Genomic DNA, 18385 nt, shown 5'->3' with positions numbered 1-18385 from the left:
AACAAAACAAAACCAGTTCCATCAGACCAATCTGTTCAGTAAGCATGACCTCTTTAGAAGTAATGTTAACTATGGATCAGGTCACAATACTGTATGGTAATTTGCCACTGGGATTACAGGTATGTGCCACCTCACCAGGCTGTTTTTTATATATATATTAATTTTAGGTGGGTCAAAATATCTTTATTTTATTTTTATGTGTGGTGAGGATTGAACCCTGTGCCTGAGCATTCTACCATTGAGCCACAGCCACAAAACAAAACCTCAGCTCTGGTTTTGTTTTTTTAAGGTTTTGGAAAACTTAGGCTCAGCCTTTAAGAATGGGAAGATTCTAACCCAAACAAATGGTGTTCTGGTGAGCACATAAATGCATTATCATGCTTTCTAGAGGAGAGGAACTTCCCTCTGTTTTTTCATGAAAGCCTACTGGGAGGGCTTTTTAACTGAGAATGCTAAGAAAGAGACTTTCAACTGTCTGGAAGAGGGCCACACAAAGAGGAATGTAGTTCAATTTGTGTGGAAATACTGAGACTAGGAAAAGACATTGGCCTTGAGGAAATATGCATGACATCAAATGCCTGCACTCCTTTACCCAAGACTTTCCTATTATGATCTTATAAACAGTCATTCCTGAGTCTTCCAAGTGTGTCTGCATTTGTTGCAGGGAGATTTACCCAGACAGGTGGAAGAGTCATGACTTAAGGGTTATAAACAGCTGCAAAAGCCTGGCTGATCCCATAGTCTTGGTGGATGGGAATGAGGCCATTTCAAGTCGTTGGGTATTAACTAGTTTTAGAACAGGCCCCCAAATCGGAATGACTGTAATTTTGGTTCAACTCATGCACCACTCATTATAGCTAAATAATAACATTAAAATGTTAAGAATTTCCAGTCGTTTAAAAAAGGATCACCTTGGCGTGATTTCTGTTGCTGACTCATAGGGCTACTGCTTTGGAACTGTTAGGTTTCCAAATGGGACACACAGTAGGTATTCAGTAAAAGTAAATGTCAACTGGTAGCAGTAATTTTCGTTCCTTAAAGAGAGTGTCCTTTACTATCCCACCGTAAATGTAAATGAGTAAATGGTAACAGTGACAAATCTGCCCTCGGTTTGCCGGTTCTAATTCTCCCAGAGCGAGTTTTTCTATCAGGTAACTTTTTAAATTGACAGTGAGTAGGACTTGTACCCAGCACAGGGCAGGTTCAACTCGTGCCCAATCAGCTCCAAGATTTTGGGGTGGGGGTGGGGAGAATGTCTATAGTCCTGCCCTGTCCAGGAAGCGGGCGGGCTTAGACCCAACCCTGGCCACTGCAAACCGTCGTGACAGTGAGCGGTGCTTGACACTCCAGGAAGCCAATAGGAACAAAGAGAACCATTTAAATCGGCCAATGCCGGCGGCTAGGGGGGTGGGGCTTGTGAGCTCTATAAAAGCGTCGGCCGGCCAGCCAGGCGGTGGCGGAGGCTCCTGCGGCGGTAACCGGCAGTGGGTCTGGAGCTCCTCTGGGCCAGTCGCGTCCAACGCTTTCGGCGTTCTGCTTCCGCGCCAGCCTACCTCGCTCCTCGGCGCCATGACCACCACCACCACTTTCAAGGGTGTCGACCCCAACAGCAGGAATAGCTCCCGGTGAGACGGCGAGGCGGCGCCCGAACCGCACGAGGTTAAGGGGCCGCAAGGCGGCTGCAAGCGGGCCGAGTTGGCCCGGCGCGGGTCGTTGGCGATAATGTCCCCGGTGCGTCCCGCTCGCGCTGGGGCGGGCTGCGGGGCTCGGCCGCGGGCGCCGCTTTGTGCGGCGGGGCGAGGCGGCCCCGCCCCGATCCCGCTGTTCTCTCCATTCATTCCTCCCACCGAGCGGGGGCCGGGGGGCCGGGGCCAGCCGCTCCCTCGGCAAACGGCGGGTTTTCGTCATTCGCAACGTGCGGGCGGGTTCGCTTTCCGCGCTCTGCGGTGAGGCTGGCCCAGCCCCAGGGTGATGGTCTTAGTCTCCTGAGTGCCCGGGGGTGGGGGGTGGGGCCTTCAGGACGCCTTCGGTCAGGCCCCATTGTCCCACCCCCGGGCCACGCGCTCCAGCCACTGGCCCGGGGCTGTGCTTACCCTGGGCTGAGGCTCAGCGATGTAATCCTGTGACTGTGTCTGCCGGGTCCGGCAGGCTCCTGCACTCGCGGTGCCCCATTCCCCACCGGGCCCGCCTGGCAGGTGCGTTTGTGGTCGGGCGGGGCTGGTCATCGCGACCTTTCACTCCGGTTCAGGACTCAACCGCCCAACCCCTCTTCGAAGTGCCTACCCTCTGCTAACAAAGAGACCCCGTCTCCTCCCCCTTCCCCGCGCCCACCTCTGAGCTCAGGGAGAGTAGCAGCCATCCAGGATGGGTTTTCTGCGCCCAAAGCTTCGGACCTCGGTTTTTGCATCCTTCCTTCTTCACATCCCTTTTTGACGTTTGCCAAATGAGTTCATCCCTGGCCCCAGTTCCTTTGAGAAGGAGGTTTCCTGTTCTTGGGCGGGGCCGGAGAATCCATTGTCTCTTCTCTAGTATCTCCACCTGGAAAGCTGGGGCCTTTCTTGCCATTCATCCTATTGCATTTTGGAGATGGGGGCACAGGGCATGGTGTTTGAACAGGAACCTTTTATCAAGCCCTTACTTAACTTGGTGGAAGGGTTTGGGTTTATGGAAGGTGTCCACATTGTCTCAGCTAATTGCATTCTGTTCTGTGAGGTGGGTTATAGACATCTCAGGGATCTTCCTCGAGCCTTGGATGAAGCTTAGATTCCACTTTTTCTGGGCATCTGCTCTCTATTGATCACGACGTGCAGTCATGTGTGGCCAGCCTTGGGGTCCTGGCCAAGTGGCACAAAGGGAGCCATTTTGTAGGGCTAAGAAGACAGACATGAAATAGCAGTATCTCACAAGGGTTAGAGAACTTGAGAACAAAAAGCATGCCTCAGCAGAGGAGTCTTAGGAGAATGCGTGCAAGTGACATTCCCTTTCAACTAACTCTTTGCAGTTTTATAATGTAGAAGAGACTAGGTAAAATTGAAAAAAGACTAAATCAGAGGTTACTGGGAGGGCGGGGAATTTTAGTAGTTGGACATAAGAAAATACTGGTCACTCCCTCTTCTCTTGTCATCCTTCCAATGAGATAATTTTTTTCAGAGGACACTGGGACAAATTGAACCTTGGTTTTTCATTGTGTGTGATGAGGTCAACTTTTTCATGGTCAGATTTCAGTTGTTGGAATGATAATGTGTATCTGGAGTTTTGTCCTTTGGGTTGAGTTCAGTTTGGTGCTTTGTAAAGAATTTTGGTACCTAGTGGGCTGGGGTTGTGGCTCAGTGGTAGAGCACTTGCATAGCATGTGTGAGGCACTGGGTTTGATCCTCAGCACCTCATGTAAATAAATAAAATAAAGGTATGGTGTCCATCTACAAATAAAATTATTAAAAAATAATTTTAGTACACAGATTAAATTAATCCTGCTTGTTTTTCATATGTATATCTGAAATGAGAAAAATAATTTTTGGTTCTGTAAAATAAATGTTTTAAATATTTTTTTCCATAATTTTTCTTTCTGATATTGTGATCTGGGTACTGTAGTATTGTCATTTTATTTACTTCACACCTTTCCTTCTATAATCTCACCTAATTCTCCTAAAACTTCTTTTCTCCAGTAATATTCTCCTGGTTCTGTAGCCTCATTATAAATTTAATGTGGTAGGGAATGATCTGCAAGAACGTTTGAAAACTCAGGGATTTGAAGAGAGAAGCAAGGAGCAAATTTTTTAAAAATTACTCTCTCTAATATGTGGACATGTTTTTGTTGACTCTTAAATAGATAATCTTTATTTAGTTATTATATGTGTGTTTCAGAAAGAATAGTAAAAAATAAAATTGCAATACTTTGCCTTATGATCAAATCCTTTGTTTGGGGATGTCTGGCTGTTACAAATGGTCTCCACAACACTGACGTCATTGGAGTAGGTATCACCTGCCATTGCGGGAGGAAAGCTGCTGACCTGTCAAAGTTGGACTGGCCATAGCTTTGACTTGCTTTTAAGCTGTTGTTTGGGTACTAGTGTCTCTTTCTTTTTATTTTTTATTTTTCAAGGCCAAAAATATTTCCAAGCAAAAGAGGATTCTGAGGAATTTCATTTGGCTAAAATAACTCATGAGGTTTTAATTATGATTAGCAAAGAAAATAATTCTAATCTCTAGGGAATGAAGGGGATAATGAAGAAAGTTGATTTTTATTCTAATAATTTTAAGTGTCTTTGTTGATTTTAAGATGTAAATTATAAAAACCTAATCCCTTCAGAGAGAAAGCTTAAGAATTGATGACATTCCTTTACTTGTGATTTAAATAACTGAATTAAGCTTAAAATTATCATCTTTATAAAATGTATGCCTGAACACATATATCTTAATTTATAAAATAAATTTAAGTGGATATTTAATATCTGAGACTTTTTTTATGTTTATTTTTTTAGTTGCAGGTGGATCCAATGCCTTTATTTATTTATTTTTATGTGGTGTTGAGGATCTAACCCAGGGCCTCTCACGTGCTAGGCGAGCGCTCTACCACTGAAGCACAACCCTAGCCCAATATCTAAGACTTTAAAAAAATTTTTTTTTGGTTGTAGATGGATGGTCACAATATCTTTATTTGTTTTTTCACTTTTATGTGGTGCTAAGGATTGAACCCAGGGCTTCATGCGTTTGAGGCAAGTGCTCTACCACTGAGCTACAACCCCAGCCAATATCTGAGACTTTTTAAAAATGGAGTTTTAAATGTTATGTGTGGTTAAGGACTATAGTGGGACCTTGAGGTGGGTAGATAATGAAATTGGTGTGAATTCAGTATTGTGTTTATGTTTAAGGAAGGAAGCTAGAAAGACTGCATATTTAGAAAACAAGAAAACCCCTATCAAAACATAATTCTATAGGTTTGTAGTTTAAAGAGAAAAATGGCATTTTGTGATTTCCCCACAGAAGTGATTGGAGCACTCACTTTTCAGTGCCTGCCCTGAACTGAGGCTGGGGTTTGCACTCGCACTAACTAATGCTGGACAGTTAGAGCTTCTCAAGGCCTTGCTCCCCTGGAAGGAGGATGTTGAAATGCCTATAGCAGACTTCCTGCAGGCCTGACCCAGGCTCTCTTTCTGTAAGGCCTCTGAACTGTGAATGAAGTTAACATTGTTCAGTACTTGAGAAAAACAAGATTCATGATTTATGAGTATAATGGCACGCACCTGTGATCCTAGCTATTTGGGAGGCTGAGCAGGAGGATGGCAAATTCGAGGCCATCCTGGGCAATTTATTTTTTTATTTTTTATTTTTTTTTCATCCTGGGCAATTTAGAAAGACCCTATCTCAAGATAAAAGAGGGCTAGGGATGTGGTTCAGTGGTAGGGTGCTGCATGTTCAGGGCCCTGAGTTCAATTCCCAGGACTACAAAAGAAAAGTTTCAGTGTACATAAATAAGTTTTTATGAGTTTTAAGCCACACTTGTCTTCATATCATCTGTAGCTGCCTTCATGCAACATGGCAATGAATAGTTCAGGGAAGACCTGATCACAAAGCCAGTAGTATTTAAGGCTGGCCCTTTACAAAAAGAATTGGCAGCTCCTGGGAAGTGGAGCACTAATCTCCCTGTCCTCCCTGCTGTTCTGGCTGCCTTTCCAAACTCAAGGAGGTTGCAGTTTCAGAGATGGACTGGAATTTGAGTAGGAACTGAGGGAAAGGTGGAGCCTAGTCCAGGCTGGAGGAAATAGGCTAGCAAAGGCCCTTGCTGGAGCTAAACTGCCAAAGAGTGAAGAAAGTAGCAGGACTTGGTTGGGAGGGAGGAGGTTGGATCCATCTTGATTGCATCTGCTGGATTGTGGAGCCTGACACAAAGAGAGGCAGGGCAGGGGTTTCCCCTTGGTGCGGGAATGTACAGTGTGTGGGTTCAGTAAGGTGGCAGTGTTAGGGTGCTGAGGCTGGGGTACCAGCCTAAATGCAAGGGAGCTGAGAAGTCAGGATTTCTGTCTAGGGATCCGGAATGGACACAGGTGCCCACTGGTGAATGAATGATCGTTTAGAATGGACAGTGGGAAAAAGTAGTATTGTCAAGAGAAACACTGGTAGGAATTTCTGGAACTCAGAAACAGTTTTTAAAAGAATTTTAGATTAGTAAAAACTCAGAAAAACATCAAGTGTAAAAAAGACTTCAAGAATCACCTGAAATTGCATTAGTGAGTAGGCACTCCAGGTAACTTAGTTGTGGTGACATTTATATGGTTATAATAACTAATGTGCATGATTGCCATGTTGCAGATGAAATGATACCCTTATAATAATAGTCTTATGAGGTAGATATTACTATCCTCATTTTACAGAGGAGAAAACCGAGACATAGGATAACTTTCAAAGTTCCCTTTAGAAAGTTTGTACAAATTTTATACTGTCATACCATAATGCTGAATGTTGGCTTTTTACATCCCATTTTCCCAATCTAATCAAATGATATATCCTTTTTCTTTTTTCTGCCTGACCTTTATAGGATTGAACCAGGGTCTCCCACGTGGTAGGCAAGTACTGAGTGACAGCCTCCTGCCTCAGCTTTCCAAGTGGCTGGCTTTCAGTGTGGGCTGCGGATCCTTAGATTTATTTATTTTTTAGTTGTAGATGTACAGAATACCTTTATTTTATTTATTTATTTTTATGTGGTGCTGAGGATTGAACCCAGGGCCTTGCACGTGCTAGGCAAGCACTCTACCGCTGAGCCATAACCCCAGCCCGGATCCTTAGTTTTATTTTTATTTTATTTTATTTTTTTTGAATTTTAATATTTATTTACTTATTTTCTAGTTTTCGGCAGACACAACATCTTGGTTTGTATGTGGTACTGAGGATCGAACCCGGGCCGCACGCATGCCAGGCGAGCGCGCTACCGCTTGAGCCACATCCCCAGCCCCAGGATCCTTAGTTTTAAATTGCATTTGTGTGCTAGTCTGAATAGAACTCAAACCACAGCAGTCAGCACAGAAGACTTCAGTGACCTCAGAAGGTGTGGTGCTTTCCCCACTGACAGGCAAACAAGCAGTTCTGCAGCTGGGTATCCCCTAATCCAGCTCAGTTTTGATGCTGTCTTCAGCATCAGATCCCACACACATCAAGTGCTCAGCCCCCAAGTTGGCCTCAACCCCTCTTTAAATTCCAGGTTATTTTTATCTATGTTTCTGACTGACTGTAAGTCGAATTTCCCATAAACCCCTCCTCACATTTAATTTGCTAGTGCAGCTCATGAAGCTCAGGGATATATTTGCTTCTACTTCCTGTTTTTTTTTTTTTGTGAAGGATACTACAAGGGACAGACAGGAAGAAATGCGTAGGGCAAGGTGTGGCAAAGGGATGCCTAACTTCATGCCCTCAATGATTGTGCCACCATCCAGGAGCCTCCATGTTTTAGCTTTGGAAGCTCTCTGAACTCTGTCCTGGGTTTTCATGGAGACTTCATTGCATGGGCTTGATTGAAGCATGAATAACTGTGTTGCAGTGGGATTGGTCAAAAAGGGTGTAATCTACTGGTAGTAGACGGGAAACTCAGCAGCCCTGTCTGCTTCAGCATTCTGGTTTCTGGGCAGGACCCTGCTGGAATGAGGAAGGTCTTATGACCTACTGTGGCACAAGGGTAGGTCAGAAATTTTCTTATTTCTTTTCCTGGCCCCAAACTACTGGGCCCAAGGGATCTTCTGGCTTCAGCTTCCCCAGTAGTTGGGACTGGAGGGATGGACCACTGTGCCCAGCTTCAAGATTGGATTTTTAATGTTTGGGAGCTATTTAGATTTGTTTGTGGTACTGGGGATTGCATCCGTGGTGCTCTACCACTGAGCTACATCCCCAGCCCTTGTTATTTTATTTATTTTATTTTGCTAAGCTGCCAAGGCTGACCTTGAACTTGAGATCCTTCTGCCTCAGCCTCCTGGGTTGCTGGGATTACAAGGTATATGCCACCACAGCCAGCAAGAGAGTGTTTCTTTCTTTCTTTTTTTCTTTTTCTTTCTTTCTTTTTTTGATACTAGGGATTGAACTCAGGGGCACTTGACCACTGAGCCACATCCCCAGTCCTATTTTGTATTTAGAGCCGGTCTCACCGAGTTGCTTAGCGCTTTGCTATTGCTGAGGCTGGCTTTGATCCTCCCGTCTCGGCCTCCCAAGCTATTGTGATTACTGGCGTATGCCACCGCACCTGGCAAGAGACAGTGTTTAAACCATTATACTGGGCTGGGGTTGTGGTAGAGCGCTTGCCTCACACTTGCGAGACCCTGGGTTTGATCCTCAGCACCACATAAAAATAAGTGAAATAAAGGTATTGTATCCAACTACATTTAAATATTAAAAAAAAAAAAAAAAAAAAAGAAAAAGAAAACCATACTGCTCCTATCCCCAGTAAAGGAAATGAATCAGTAGTTAGAAAGTTGTCTCATGAAACCATCTCAGTTGTCTTTTTTTTGTGTGCCAGGGATTGAATCCAGGAGTGCTCAACCACCGAACCCCAACCCCCACCTCCCTTTTTTTTTTTTTTTTTGTCTTTTGAGACAGAGTCTTGCTAAGTTGGTTAGGGCTTCACTAGCAGCCTGGCTTTTAACTTAGGATCCTCCTGCCTTAGCCTCTTGAGCTGCTGGGATTACAGGCATCAATTTTCTGTTTTCAGAGGTGGCAAGGGGAGTTGAGTTGAGTTTTTGCAGGGAGGAGACAAATTGATCAACCCATGGCAAGAAGATCTGGAAATGTGTACAGTCTGTATTTCCAAGTGAAACAGAAAGCCGTGGGTGCCATCCTGAAGAACATGGGTACAGAACATGCTGTGGAATTGCACATTTAATTTCTCATATCAACTTGGCCCTTGTGGCTAATCATCCGTGTTTATTATTGAGCATAGTGGAGTACAAATACATAAGCAGGCTCATGGGTGCTATGGAGGTAGTTGATACTGTTGAACTCTCCTTTGGCTTCTAAACTGGTCCAGGTAACTTCTATGTGTATATTCTTCCTTTTTTTTTTCATTTAGTTGAAAATAAAATGGAAATGACTTTCAAATGAATAAACGATAAAATGTTCTTCTAAACTTGTTTGCAGGTATAGTCAGTTAAGCCCAGTAGAGCAAGGGCTATTTGGTCTCTTACCATTTCTGAAAAAGGGAAACCAACCAGGCAGTGACTCTAATTGTGAAATGTGATAAACTAGTACTTTATCTTGGAATCTTTTTTTTTTTTTTGGTATGGGGAATTGAACCCAGGGGTGCTTAACCACTGAGTCACATCCCCAGTCCTTATTTTTATTTTTTTTGGGGGCACTAGGGATTGAACTGAGGGGCACTTGACCACTAAGCCACACCCCCAGCTCTATTTTGTATTTGAGTTAGAGACAGGGTCTCACTGAATTGCTTAGCACCTTGCTTTTGCTGAGGCTGGCTTTGAACTTGCTATCCTCTTGTCTCAGCCTCCCAAGCCTCTGGCATTATAGGTGTGTGCCACTGTGTCTGGCTTATTTTTTATTTTGAAACAGAGTTTCGCTAAGTTGCTGAGGCTGGCCTTGAATTTGCAATCCTCCTGCCTCAGCCTCCAAGTAGCTGGGATGACAGGCATGTGCTCCCACACAGGGGAGTACTCGGTATCTTAACATTCAGCACTGAATTCGTACCAGGATGAGTTGTTTCCTTTTTCCATGAACAGCTCTCTTTGGGGCAGCAGTAAGGGAGGAAGAATGGGTGTGGAAAAAGAAACAAAAGATACAAGAAAATATTTATGCCAAGAAATGCTTTGGTATGATTTGAAACTAATGTTTTGCCATAATTTCCAGGGTTTTGCGGCCTCCAGGTGGTGGATCCAATTTCTCATTAGGCTTTGATGAACCAACAGAACAGCCTGTGAGGAAGAATAAAATGGCCTCTAGCATCTTTGGGACACCTGAAGAAAATCCCCCTTCTTGGGCCAAGTCGGCAGGTACTACTTTCGTGTGTGGTCACTGGAGGGCTGGGCCAGCAGAGATGAGCCCAGCTGGCTAGTACTAGTTTAATGGTAATGAACAGCTGCTGAAGTTTAACTTGAGAAGAGCGAGCTGGGAACTATGAATGTATGTGGTGGATCGGAATGAGAACTGCAGTCAGACTGAGAGTCTAGGTTAGGATGTGTACGGAGGTGTTTTATTTTGGCATTTCTGTTGTATTCCTCAAGAAAAGTATTGTATTTTGGTTTCTAGGTGCCAAGTCTAGTGGTGGCAGGGAAGATCTGGAGTCATCTGGACCACAGAGGAGGAACTCAACTGAAGCAAGCTCTGGAGACTTCTTAGAGCTGAAGGTCAGTGTGACCCACTACCCACTAGGAAAGCCAGGCCCAGGGCAGAGAGGGTGAGAAGTTAAATTGCCCCTTTGTTTACTAAGAGTTTCAGTACTGCTGCCGCAACGGTTGGTCACAATAACTAAAAAAGGGACTGGGTCATCTTGCTGATGGAAGACCCCTAAGTAGAAAGTAGGTCAGAAAAGTGACTCAGCGTGCCAGGTGGCTCTGACCAGTAGAGTCGGCTGTAGGCCCTTCACCACCATTGGCTTTGGGAGCCTGTGGGTCTCGCTCCCTCTGTCTCTTTAAGAGGAGCACATCTGAGTTGAAGGATGGTTGCAGCTGTTTTCCAGTGTCACCTTGAGGTGAACTACAGACTGGACCCCTGGAGTCACCATCAGGTGTCTGCAGATGAGTACTGCCACCGAGCCCCAGTAGGAAGTCCTCCTGGCTAGTGGCCTCAAGCATATTGAAGCACTGGAGTGTAGGGAGTGCTGTCTGAGGACTCTGGGGCTTAGAGGGTCCTTCAAAGCCAGATAAGGAGAAAAAGACAAACAGAAGGGTGGGTTTGCCCATTCCCATTCTGATGGAAGATCCTCTGAAGTGTTAGTTGGTGTCAGTCTGTGGCCATGCCACCATGAATGTGCCTATCTCATTTGAAATGTTAGTTGGTGTCAGGTCATCAGAGCAAATGTTTTGCTTTTTGTTTGTTGTTTTTGGTGTTTAGTTGTGAAATTTATTGTGCAGGATTGCTGTATGGCATTGTTCTCAGTTAAATAAAGGTCTCCACCTGACTCTGTGCTTGATTGCATCAGAATAGGATTTGACATTTGATTTCAAATAGATGTTAGCTACTCTGAGTTAGACAGTTAGATTTTTGTGATGCAAAATTGTAAAATTTTAAATCTTTTTCTTTTGCAGGGTGAAGGTGACATTCATGGTGAGTACTTCTAAAGACTAAATTGTTTTTTGGTTCTATAATGCTTTTTGGACAGATCTGAATTGTAATTCAAATCATGTCTTGGTGAAAGAGAACTGGGTGTGCCCCAAGAAAGTGCCATCATCATACTCTGGGCGGAGGGAGAAGAACAAAAAAATTAGAAAGTTAGTAAACATGGCCACATTTTAAATCTGCTAGCAGTGAAGAATGCTGGAAACCTAGACAGAAAAAGACCTGGAGAACCCAAGGGCATACCACTGAGCTAACCCTTACCAGCTCCATCCCCCTCTTTAAATTTTTTTACTTTTTTTGAGATAGGTTCCTGCTAAGTTGTAGAGGCTGGCTTTGAATTTTCCATCCTCCTGCCTCAGCCTTCCAGGTCTCTGGGATCACAGGGGTGTTCCACCACACCCAGCTGCTAGGACGTTTTTAATTAATAAAAGACTAGAATTTCCAGTTCAGCTCATGGCATTCCATTTGCGAAGTTCATTTGATTTTGTATTGAGGTACTTATTTGTAAGACATTAGTTACCCTCAAGTGATTTTGTAAGTGGTGATTTGGGGGGCAGATGTAAATTTCCAGTTAGTCATCCACATTACCAATTATAGGTGGAAATGAGCTGTAATCATTTGCTTAATTACTTTAAATCTTTGAAGTATTTATTGGCACCTCTTATTACAAGGGCCAGAACAGTGCTGATGAGTACTCTAAGGCTTACAGGTGTCACTGCAACAGTCAGTCAAGTTGCTGGTGACACACACAGTCACAGGCCCTGAAGAGCCTTTTCCTACTGTTATGTTTTGTGATGTAGCATGTGGACTGGGGATATAGCTCGGTTGGTAGAGAGCTTGCCTCACATGCACAAGGCCCTGGGTTCAATCCCCAGCACACACACACACACACACACACAAAAGAAAAAAAAAAAGAAAACAACCCTACAGTGAATAGTTGTTTTGGGGCTGGGGTTGTGATGGAACCAAGTTCCTCTCCTGCCTCTCAGTCTTTCCTGGTGGATGTGATAACAGGAGAAGCTCCTGAGCCTTCAATCAGACCAGTCACTCTTTCCCAAGATGAAGTTGTGTCAGTTACTGTTTGTGTTCAGTTTATGTAATTTGGAAAACTATTTTGGAGGTGAAATCTAGACTTTGCAGTCTTGCTTTTCATCCTCCCAGTACTTCAACTGTAAGACTGAATGTAGCAGAATCAGCTAATATTTGTTTACTGACTAGGGCCAGTGGATATAACTGAAGATATGGCCCTTGTGTTATGGTACCCAACTCTAATCCCAGTGACTTGGAGGCTGAGAGAGGAGGATCTCAAGTTCAAAGCCAGCCTCAGCAACTTAGTGAGACTCTGTCTTAAAAAAAAAAAGTGTGAGGTATGGTGGTGGTGGTATGCACCTGTAATCCCAGCGACTCATGAGGGTGAGACAGGAGGGATCGAAAGTGTATGCCAGCCTCAGCAACTTAGTATGACCCTTTCTCAAAATAAAAATCTTATAAAAGGGCTAAGGATGTAGTTCAGGGCTAGAACACTTGCCTAGCATTTGCAAGGCCCTGGATTCAATCCCTAGTACTGGGAAAGAAGGCGGGGGATGATTTGGGGAGCCCGGAGAAGTGAGTGAATCCTCATGAAGATACAAATGGTGTAAGTTATTTGTCCTACCAAGTAATTCTGTTCCCTGTGCCTCCTTCTCCAGCTCAGTTCATTATTGATTCTTTAGATAAATAGCATATTGAGTTGTATGCTATGACAAGTTCTCCCTTTTAATTTTTCTTTTTTTAAACAATGGCCATCAATTTTATTACCTGCTTATTCTGTATTCCTGACTGCTACAACTTTTAGTTCCTTTGTCATGAATTGACAAGGGGCAGCCAGGCACTGGGGCGCGTGTCTATAATCCCACCAATTTGGGAGGCTTGAGGCAGAATGGCAAGTTTGAGGCCAGTTTCAGAATTTTAGTGAGACCCTGCCTCAAAATAAAAATGGAAAAGGGCTGGGAAAGTAGCTCAGTGGTAGAGCATTCATGGGTTCAATCTCTAGTACCAAAAAAAAAAAAAAAAAAAAAAGTGACAAGGGTATAATAATTCAAGATGTATCTGGTATATTAAAGGTTGACCCCAATTCTGTTGCAGTGTTTCAAGTTAGATAGTCTGCTAGTTTTCTTCTTGTTCTGATTCTTTGATCGTTACAATGAATCATTTTTTCTATTCAGACACAGGTGTCTTTGTTCAGTTTTTTGTAGTTGTGGAGATTGACCCAAGGCCTTGCACATGCTGGGCAAACACCCTACCACTGAGCCCCATCCCCACCCTTTTTTAGTTATTTGAGACTGTTTTTTTTATTTTGGGGGGGTGTGCTGGGGATTGAACCAAGGGCCTTGTACATGTGAGGCAAGCACTCTACCATTTTTATTTTTTAGTTGTTGATGGACCTTTATTTTTATTTATTTTATTTTATATGCAGTGCTGGAAATTGAACCCAGTACCTCACGCATGCTAGGCAAGTGCTCTACTACTGAGCCACAACCCCAGCCCCTGGCCTAGCTTGTAATCCTCTTTCTTCAGCCTCTTGAGTAGGTGGGATTACAGGCGTGTGTCAGTGTGCGGTGCTGTTACATTATCGGTGTGCCAAACAAAGACAAGTTAGGAGCTCATAAAATATATTTTGATGAGTGAGGCCCTGGGGTTTGATCCCTAGTACCACAATCCATCAATTAGTACTAAAATGTATAAAATTGGAGAAGTATTTCCTTCAGAGCCTTTGACATCATAATTATTAGACTCAATAGGGACAGGCAGTACCTGTCAGATTGCTATAAAAGTTTCTAAATGTTTAGTCACAGTAACTCTATTTATCTCATTACAGACTGGTAACAAACAAGCTGCCCTCTTCTGGCCACAGTGTTTCTAACCTGACAAACAAGCCCTGCCCTTAAGACCTGGGCTGCTTTCTTTGGTCTGCACCAGAGCTTCTATTTTCCTTTTCATTTTTAGCATATTATTATCTATGTGAAAAATAAAACACTTCCTTTAATGATGTAAGACAATTAGGAGATTCGTGGGATGAGCCTTTTATGAAAATTAACTCCAGTGGGAGAGCTGTGGGATTTTTTTGTCCTTCAGAATATTCATTGACTCCTTGATCCAGTCAGACAATGGAGGGTTCAGTTAGATCTTGTATATGTAGAATGAGGCCAAGGCCACCTAGCGGAAATGAAAAAACTTTAATTGAAACATTGTGTTAGTGTTTTAGGCTGAATTAATGGTCTGTTGCTGTTTTTAATTTTTCTTTTTCTTAGAGGGATACCAGGGATTTAATCTGAGGGCACTTTACCACTGAGCCCCCAGTCCATTTAAAAATCTATTTTTTTTTGGGTGGGGGGTACCGAGGATTGAACTCGGGGGCACTGGCCCACTGAGTCACATCCCCAGCTCTATTTTGTATTTTATTTAGAGACAGGGTCTCACTGAGTTGCTTAGAACCTCACCATTGTTGAGGCTGGCTTTGAACTCACAATCCTCCTGCTCAGCCTCCTAAACTGCTGGGATTACAGACGTGAGCCACTGTGCCTGGCACCCCCAGTCTTTTTATGGTTTATTTTTGACATGGGGTCTTTTTTTTTTTCTGTACTGTGGATTGAACTCAGGGGCACTGACCCACTTGAGCCACATCCCCAACCCTGTTTTGTATTTTATTTGGGGACAGGGTCTCACCGAGTTGTTTAGCACTTCACCAATGCTGAGGCTGTCTTTGAACTCACAATCCTTCTGCCTTAGTCTCCGAGCTGCTGGGATTATAGGCGTAAGCCACTGCACCCGGCTTTCTGACATAGGGTCTTGACAAGTTGCTAAGGCTAAGTTACTAAGGGTTTCCCTGAACTTGCGATCTTCCTGCCTGACCCTCCGAGGTGCTAGGGTTACACCCAGCCCTGTGTATTCCGCTAACACTGTGCTGCTTGTTCTGTTACCACAACCTACACATGGCTGTGTATATTTAAACTTTGACTCGGACAAATTAAAACTCCTGACCCAGTGGCCGTGGATTGAGTGGAGCCATGTGTGGCTGCAGTGGACAGCACAGACACTGAACATGCCCAGGGTGCAGGAGTTCTGTGGAGCAGACGCACTCACTTTGAATTTCATTATAATTGCAACATAAGAAGACACTGGTCCACTTGCCAGGCAGAAAAGGGAGGACGACACTTTGCTGTAGTTCCACGTACTGCTGGTTAGTGAAGAAGGACCTTCCTAATGCCTTGGTCATAATAACACAGCAATCTTTTTTTTTTTTTTTATTGTTTGGTCTTTTTGGCAAATTATTGAAAAAGGACTTCTGTGGAATGTGTACAATTATCTATGGTTGTAGAAGATGCAACTAATTTTAGTTTGATGATTTAATGCTGAAATAAGCCTGCCACTCAAAATTTAATGTTTAATATGCTTTAAAATATTAATATTCTTAGTATGGGCTGGGGTTGTGGCTCAGCGGTACAGCGCTCGCCTACTACTGAGTGGGAAGCCCTGCGTTCGAGTCTCCGCACCACATAAAAATAGATAAATAAAATAAAGGTATTATGTCCAATTACAACTAAAAAAATAAATTTAAAAAAGTTAATACTTTTAGTAAACATTAAGTTTACTTATTTATTAATAAAAATAAGGGATTTTTAAAATTGTGATTGTTGTTTTTTGTTTTTGCAGTCACTCTTGAATTCATATGAAGAAATTAATTTTCTGTGTTTGCAATCTATTTGCTAATAAGACAACTGAGAATATATACTTGTTAGCTGGGTACAATGGGGCACACTTGTAATCTCCGTGTCTGGAGAGGCCAGAGTAGGAGGATGACATATTTGAGGCCAGCCTCAATAACTTAGAGAGGCTCTGTCTCAAAATAAAAAATAAAAGGACTGGGTATGTGGCTCAGTGGTAGAGCACCCCTGGGTTAAATCTGTAGAACCACACACAAAAAAGTCTACTTGTTGGGAATCCACAAATCAGTCAGTGACTTGAGCAATATGTGCTGTAGTGGATATTACTACTCATGCTTATGGTGTTAAAAGTAGGAAGTGCCCAGTTCATTTGAATAGGAATCACCAACTGGACACAGTGGTGCGTGCCTGTAATCTCGGTGACTTGGAAGTCTGAAGCAGGAGGATCTCAAGTTCAAGGCCAGCCTGGGCAAATCTTGCTGTCTCAAAAAGTAAAAAGGGGTGGGGTTTGGGTTCAGTCTGAAGTACCTAAGCAAAACACTGAACTGATGTGACAAAACATAAGACTGATCAATTCTGGACAGTAGGATCATGGTTGATGGGTGGTTTGTTTGTTTGTTTGTTTTGGTGGCACTAAGGATTTACCCAGGGTGCTATACCACTGAGCCACCTCCCAGCCCTTTTACTTTTTATTTTGAGCAGGATCTCACTAAGTTGCTGAGGTTGGCTTTGAACTTGCAATTCTCCTGTCTCAGTTGCTTGGATTACAGACGTGTCACCATGTCTGGCTGAGTTTTTCTACTACTTTTCAGTATGTTTTAAACCATGAAAATAATAAATTTGAGACTCTTTGTCTTATCCAGAAATAACTATTAGGTTCATCTCTGTTCCGTTTTCCCAGAAAACATGGACACAGACCTGCAAGGCAGCCTGGGGCAGAGTGAAGAGAAGCCTGTGCCCGCGGCGCCTGTGCCCAGCCCCGTGGCCGCGGCCCCTGCACCATCCAGAAGAAACCCTCCTGGTGGCAAGTCCAGCCTGGTCTTGGGTTAACTGACTGTCCTGAACTCTGTCATTTTGTTTGTTTGTTTTCTTCATGCTTGTGAACTGCACAACTTGAGCCTGACTCTATATCTTTTGAATTTGTTTCATTAAAAAGAAGCACTTTATGTACTGCTGTCTTTTTTGTTTGTTCGTTTTCTTCCTCCTTTTTCTTTTTGAAGAACAGGATTCTCTTTCTCTGTCTGACTCCTGGGTCTGTGGGCCATGGCATGAGTGTTTTCTAGTAGTAGATCGAAGGGAAAGCTTTGTGACACTTAGTACCGTGTTTTTAAGAACAAATCATTTGGTTCCTGATGTGGTAGAGGCTCTTTTGTATGAGGTTTTTGACGCACTGTTCTTGGGTTTACCATGGTTGGACAGACCTTCTGCAGTCCACAGGCACCACCCCGGCAGCCCCACCACACACATGGTCTGTATGCAGAGCTTCTCTGTGGCGCTGCCCTACTCTCTCAGTGCCCTTAGCTAAAGCATCTTCCTGTGCCATATGGAAGAGGCCTGAGCCTCACAACCCGCTGCCTGAAAGCAAAGAAGCTGCCTTTTTTTAACCTTCAGAAGTGAGCCAGGTACTAACATGGCTGGCTGGCCTATGAGCAAGAGGACGGCTTCAGACGCACAGTCAAGCCACCAGGATGAAGTGGTGACGCAAGCCAGGGAGGCGAGCACACGGGTGGCCCCATGCAGGAGCGGGTCCCACAGGGGCACTGTTCTTACTAAGTAACTTGACGCTGTGTGCATGATGCTGGTGCTTGACCATGAAATGAAAGTCTCATCTTTAAAATGTGTGTTGTACCTCCCGATCCTGGACTGTTGCTTACAGTAAACAATGCCCACATTTTGAAACATTGTGTCCTGTGTCTCTTTCATATTGTTTCAGTGTCCTTCCTTTTACTTTTTTCTTTGCCACTATAATCCTGTCCAATGATTGGATTAATTGAAGCGGTTTAAAGGTTCAAGGCCAGCTTGGGCAATTTAGCCAGACCTTATATCAAAATTAAAACAAGGCCTGGGGTGTGGCTCAGGGGTGGAGCCACCACTGGGTGCAATCCCCAGCAACAAGATTAAAAACTTTGTTTCCATTTTGTGAGGTCCTTATCAAGAGGGCGTGGTGGTTAAACAGAAGAGGACAACAAAGGAAGTGTCCACATAATCAGAAAGTGGTGGTGGCCAAGGCCCCACAAGTGCTCTTTGGGGTCTAGGCAGAAGGTTCCAGGTCAACATGTCAAATGTCCAAATCAGGCAGTAAGGCCTGTTTTGGCGTCACCCATGCTACTAACCTGCCGTGCTCCTCTGGGCCTCAGTTTCCTCATTGGCAAAATGAGACTTTGGAAGTACTAGGCACATCTTTTGGAAGAATAAGG

General features: G+C 43.8%; 1 protein-coding gene across 1 annotated transcript; it reads left to right on the top strand.

Annotated features, from left to right (window-relative positions):
* Positions 1–1440: 1440 nt before the first annotated feature.
* On the top strand, positions 1441–17134 carry Jpt1 (Jupiter microtubule associated homolog 1). The gene is made up of 5 exons (XM_027955666.2): positions 1441–1625; positions 9838–9980; positions 10237–10334; positions 11235–11253; positions 16870–17134. The coding sequence occupies exons 1-5, from the start codon at positions 1570–1572 to the stop codon at positions 17016–17018; spliced, it is 465 nt and encodes a 154-aa protein (XP_027811467.1). The 5' UTR covers positions 1441–1569; the 3' UTR covers positions 17019–17134.
* The last annotated feature ends 1251 nt before the right edge of the window (positions 17135–18385 follow it).

This window comes from Marmota flaviventris, chromosome 17 (genome assembly GCF_047511675.1).
Source record: "Marmota flaviventris isolate mMarFla1 chromosome 17, mMarFla1.hap1, whole genome shotgun sequence".
NCBI classification, from domain to species: Eukaryota; Metazoa; Chordata; class Mammalia; order Rodentia; family Sciuridae; genus Marmota; species Marmota flaviventris.
This window is presented reverse-complemented; position numbering and strand designations above follow the sequence as displayed.

Excerpts from the sequence above, each read along its gene's own strand:
- Jpt1 (XM_027955666.2), top strand. The coding sequence starts at position 1,570 with ATGACCACCACCACCACTTTCAAGGGTGTCGACCCCAACAGCAGGAAT. Across the intron at positions 1,626-9,837 it reads AACAGCAGGAATAGCTCCCG|GGTTTTGCGGCCTCCAGGTG; the intron begins GTGAGACGGCGA and ends CATAATTTCCAG. Across the intron at positions 9,981-10,236 it reads TTCTTGGGCCAAGTCGGCAG|GTGCCAAGTCTAGTGGTGGC; the intron begins GTACTACTTTCG and ends TTTGGTTTCTAG.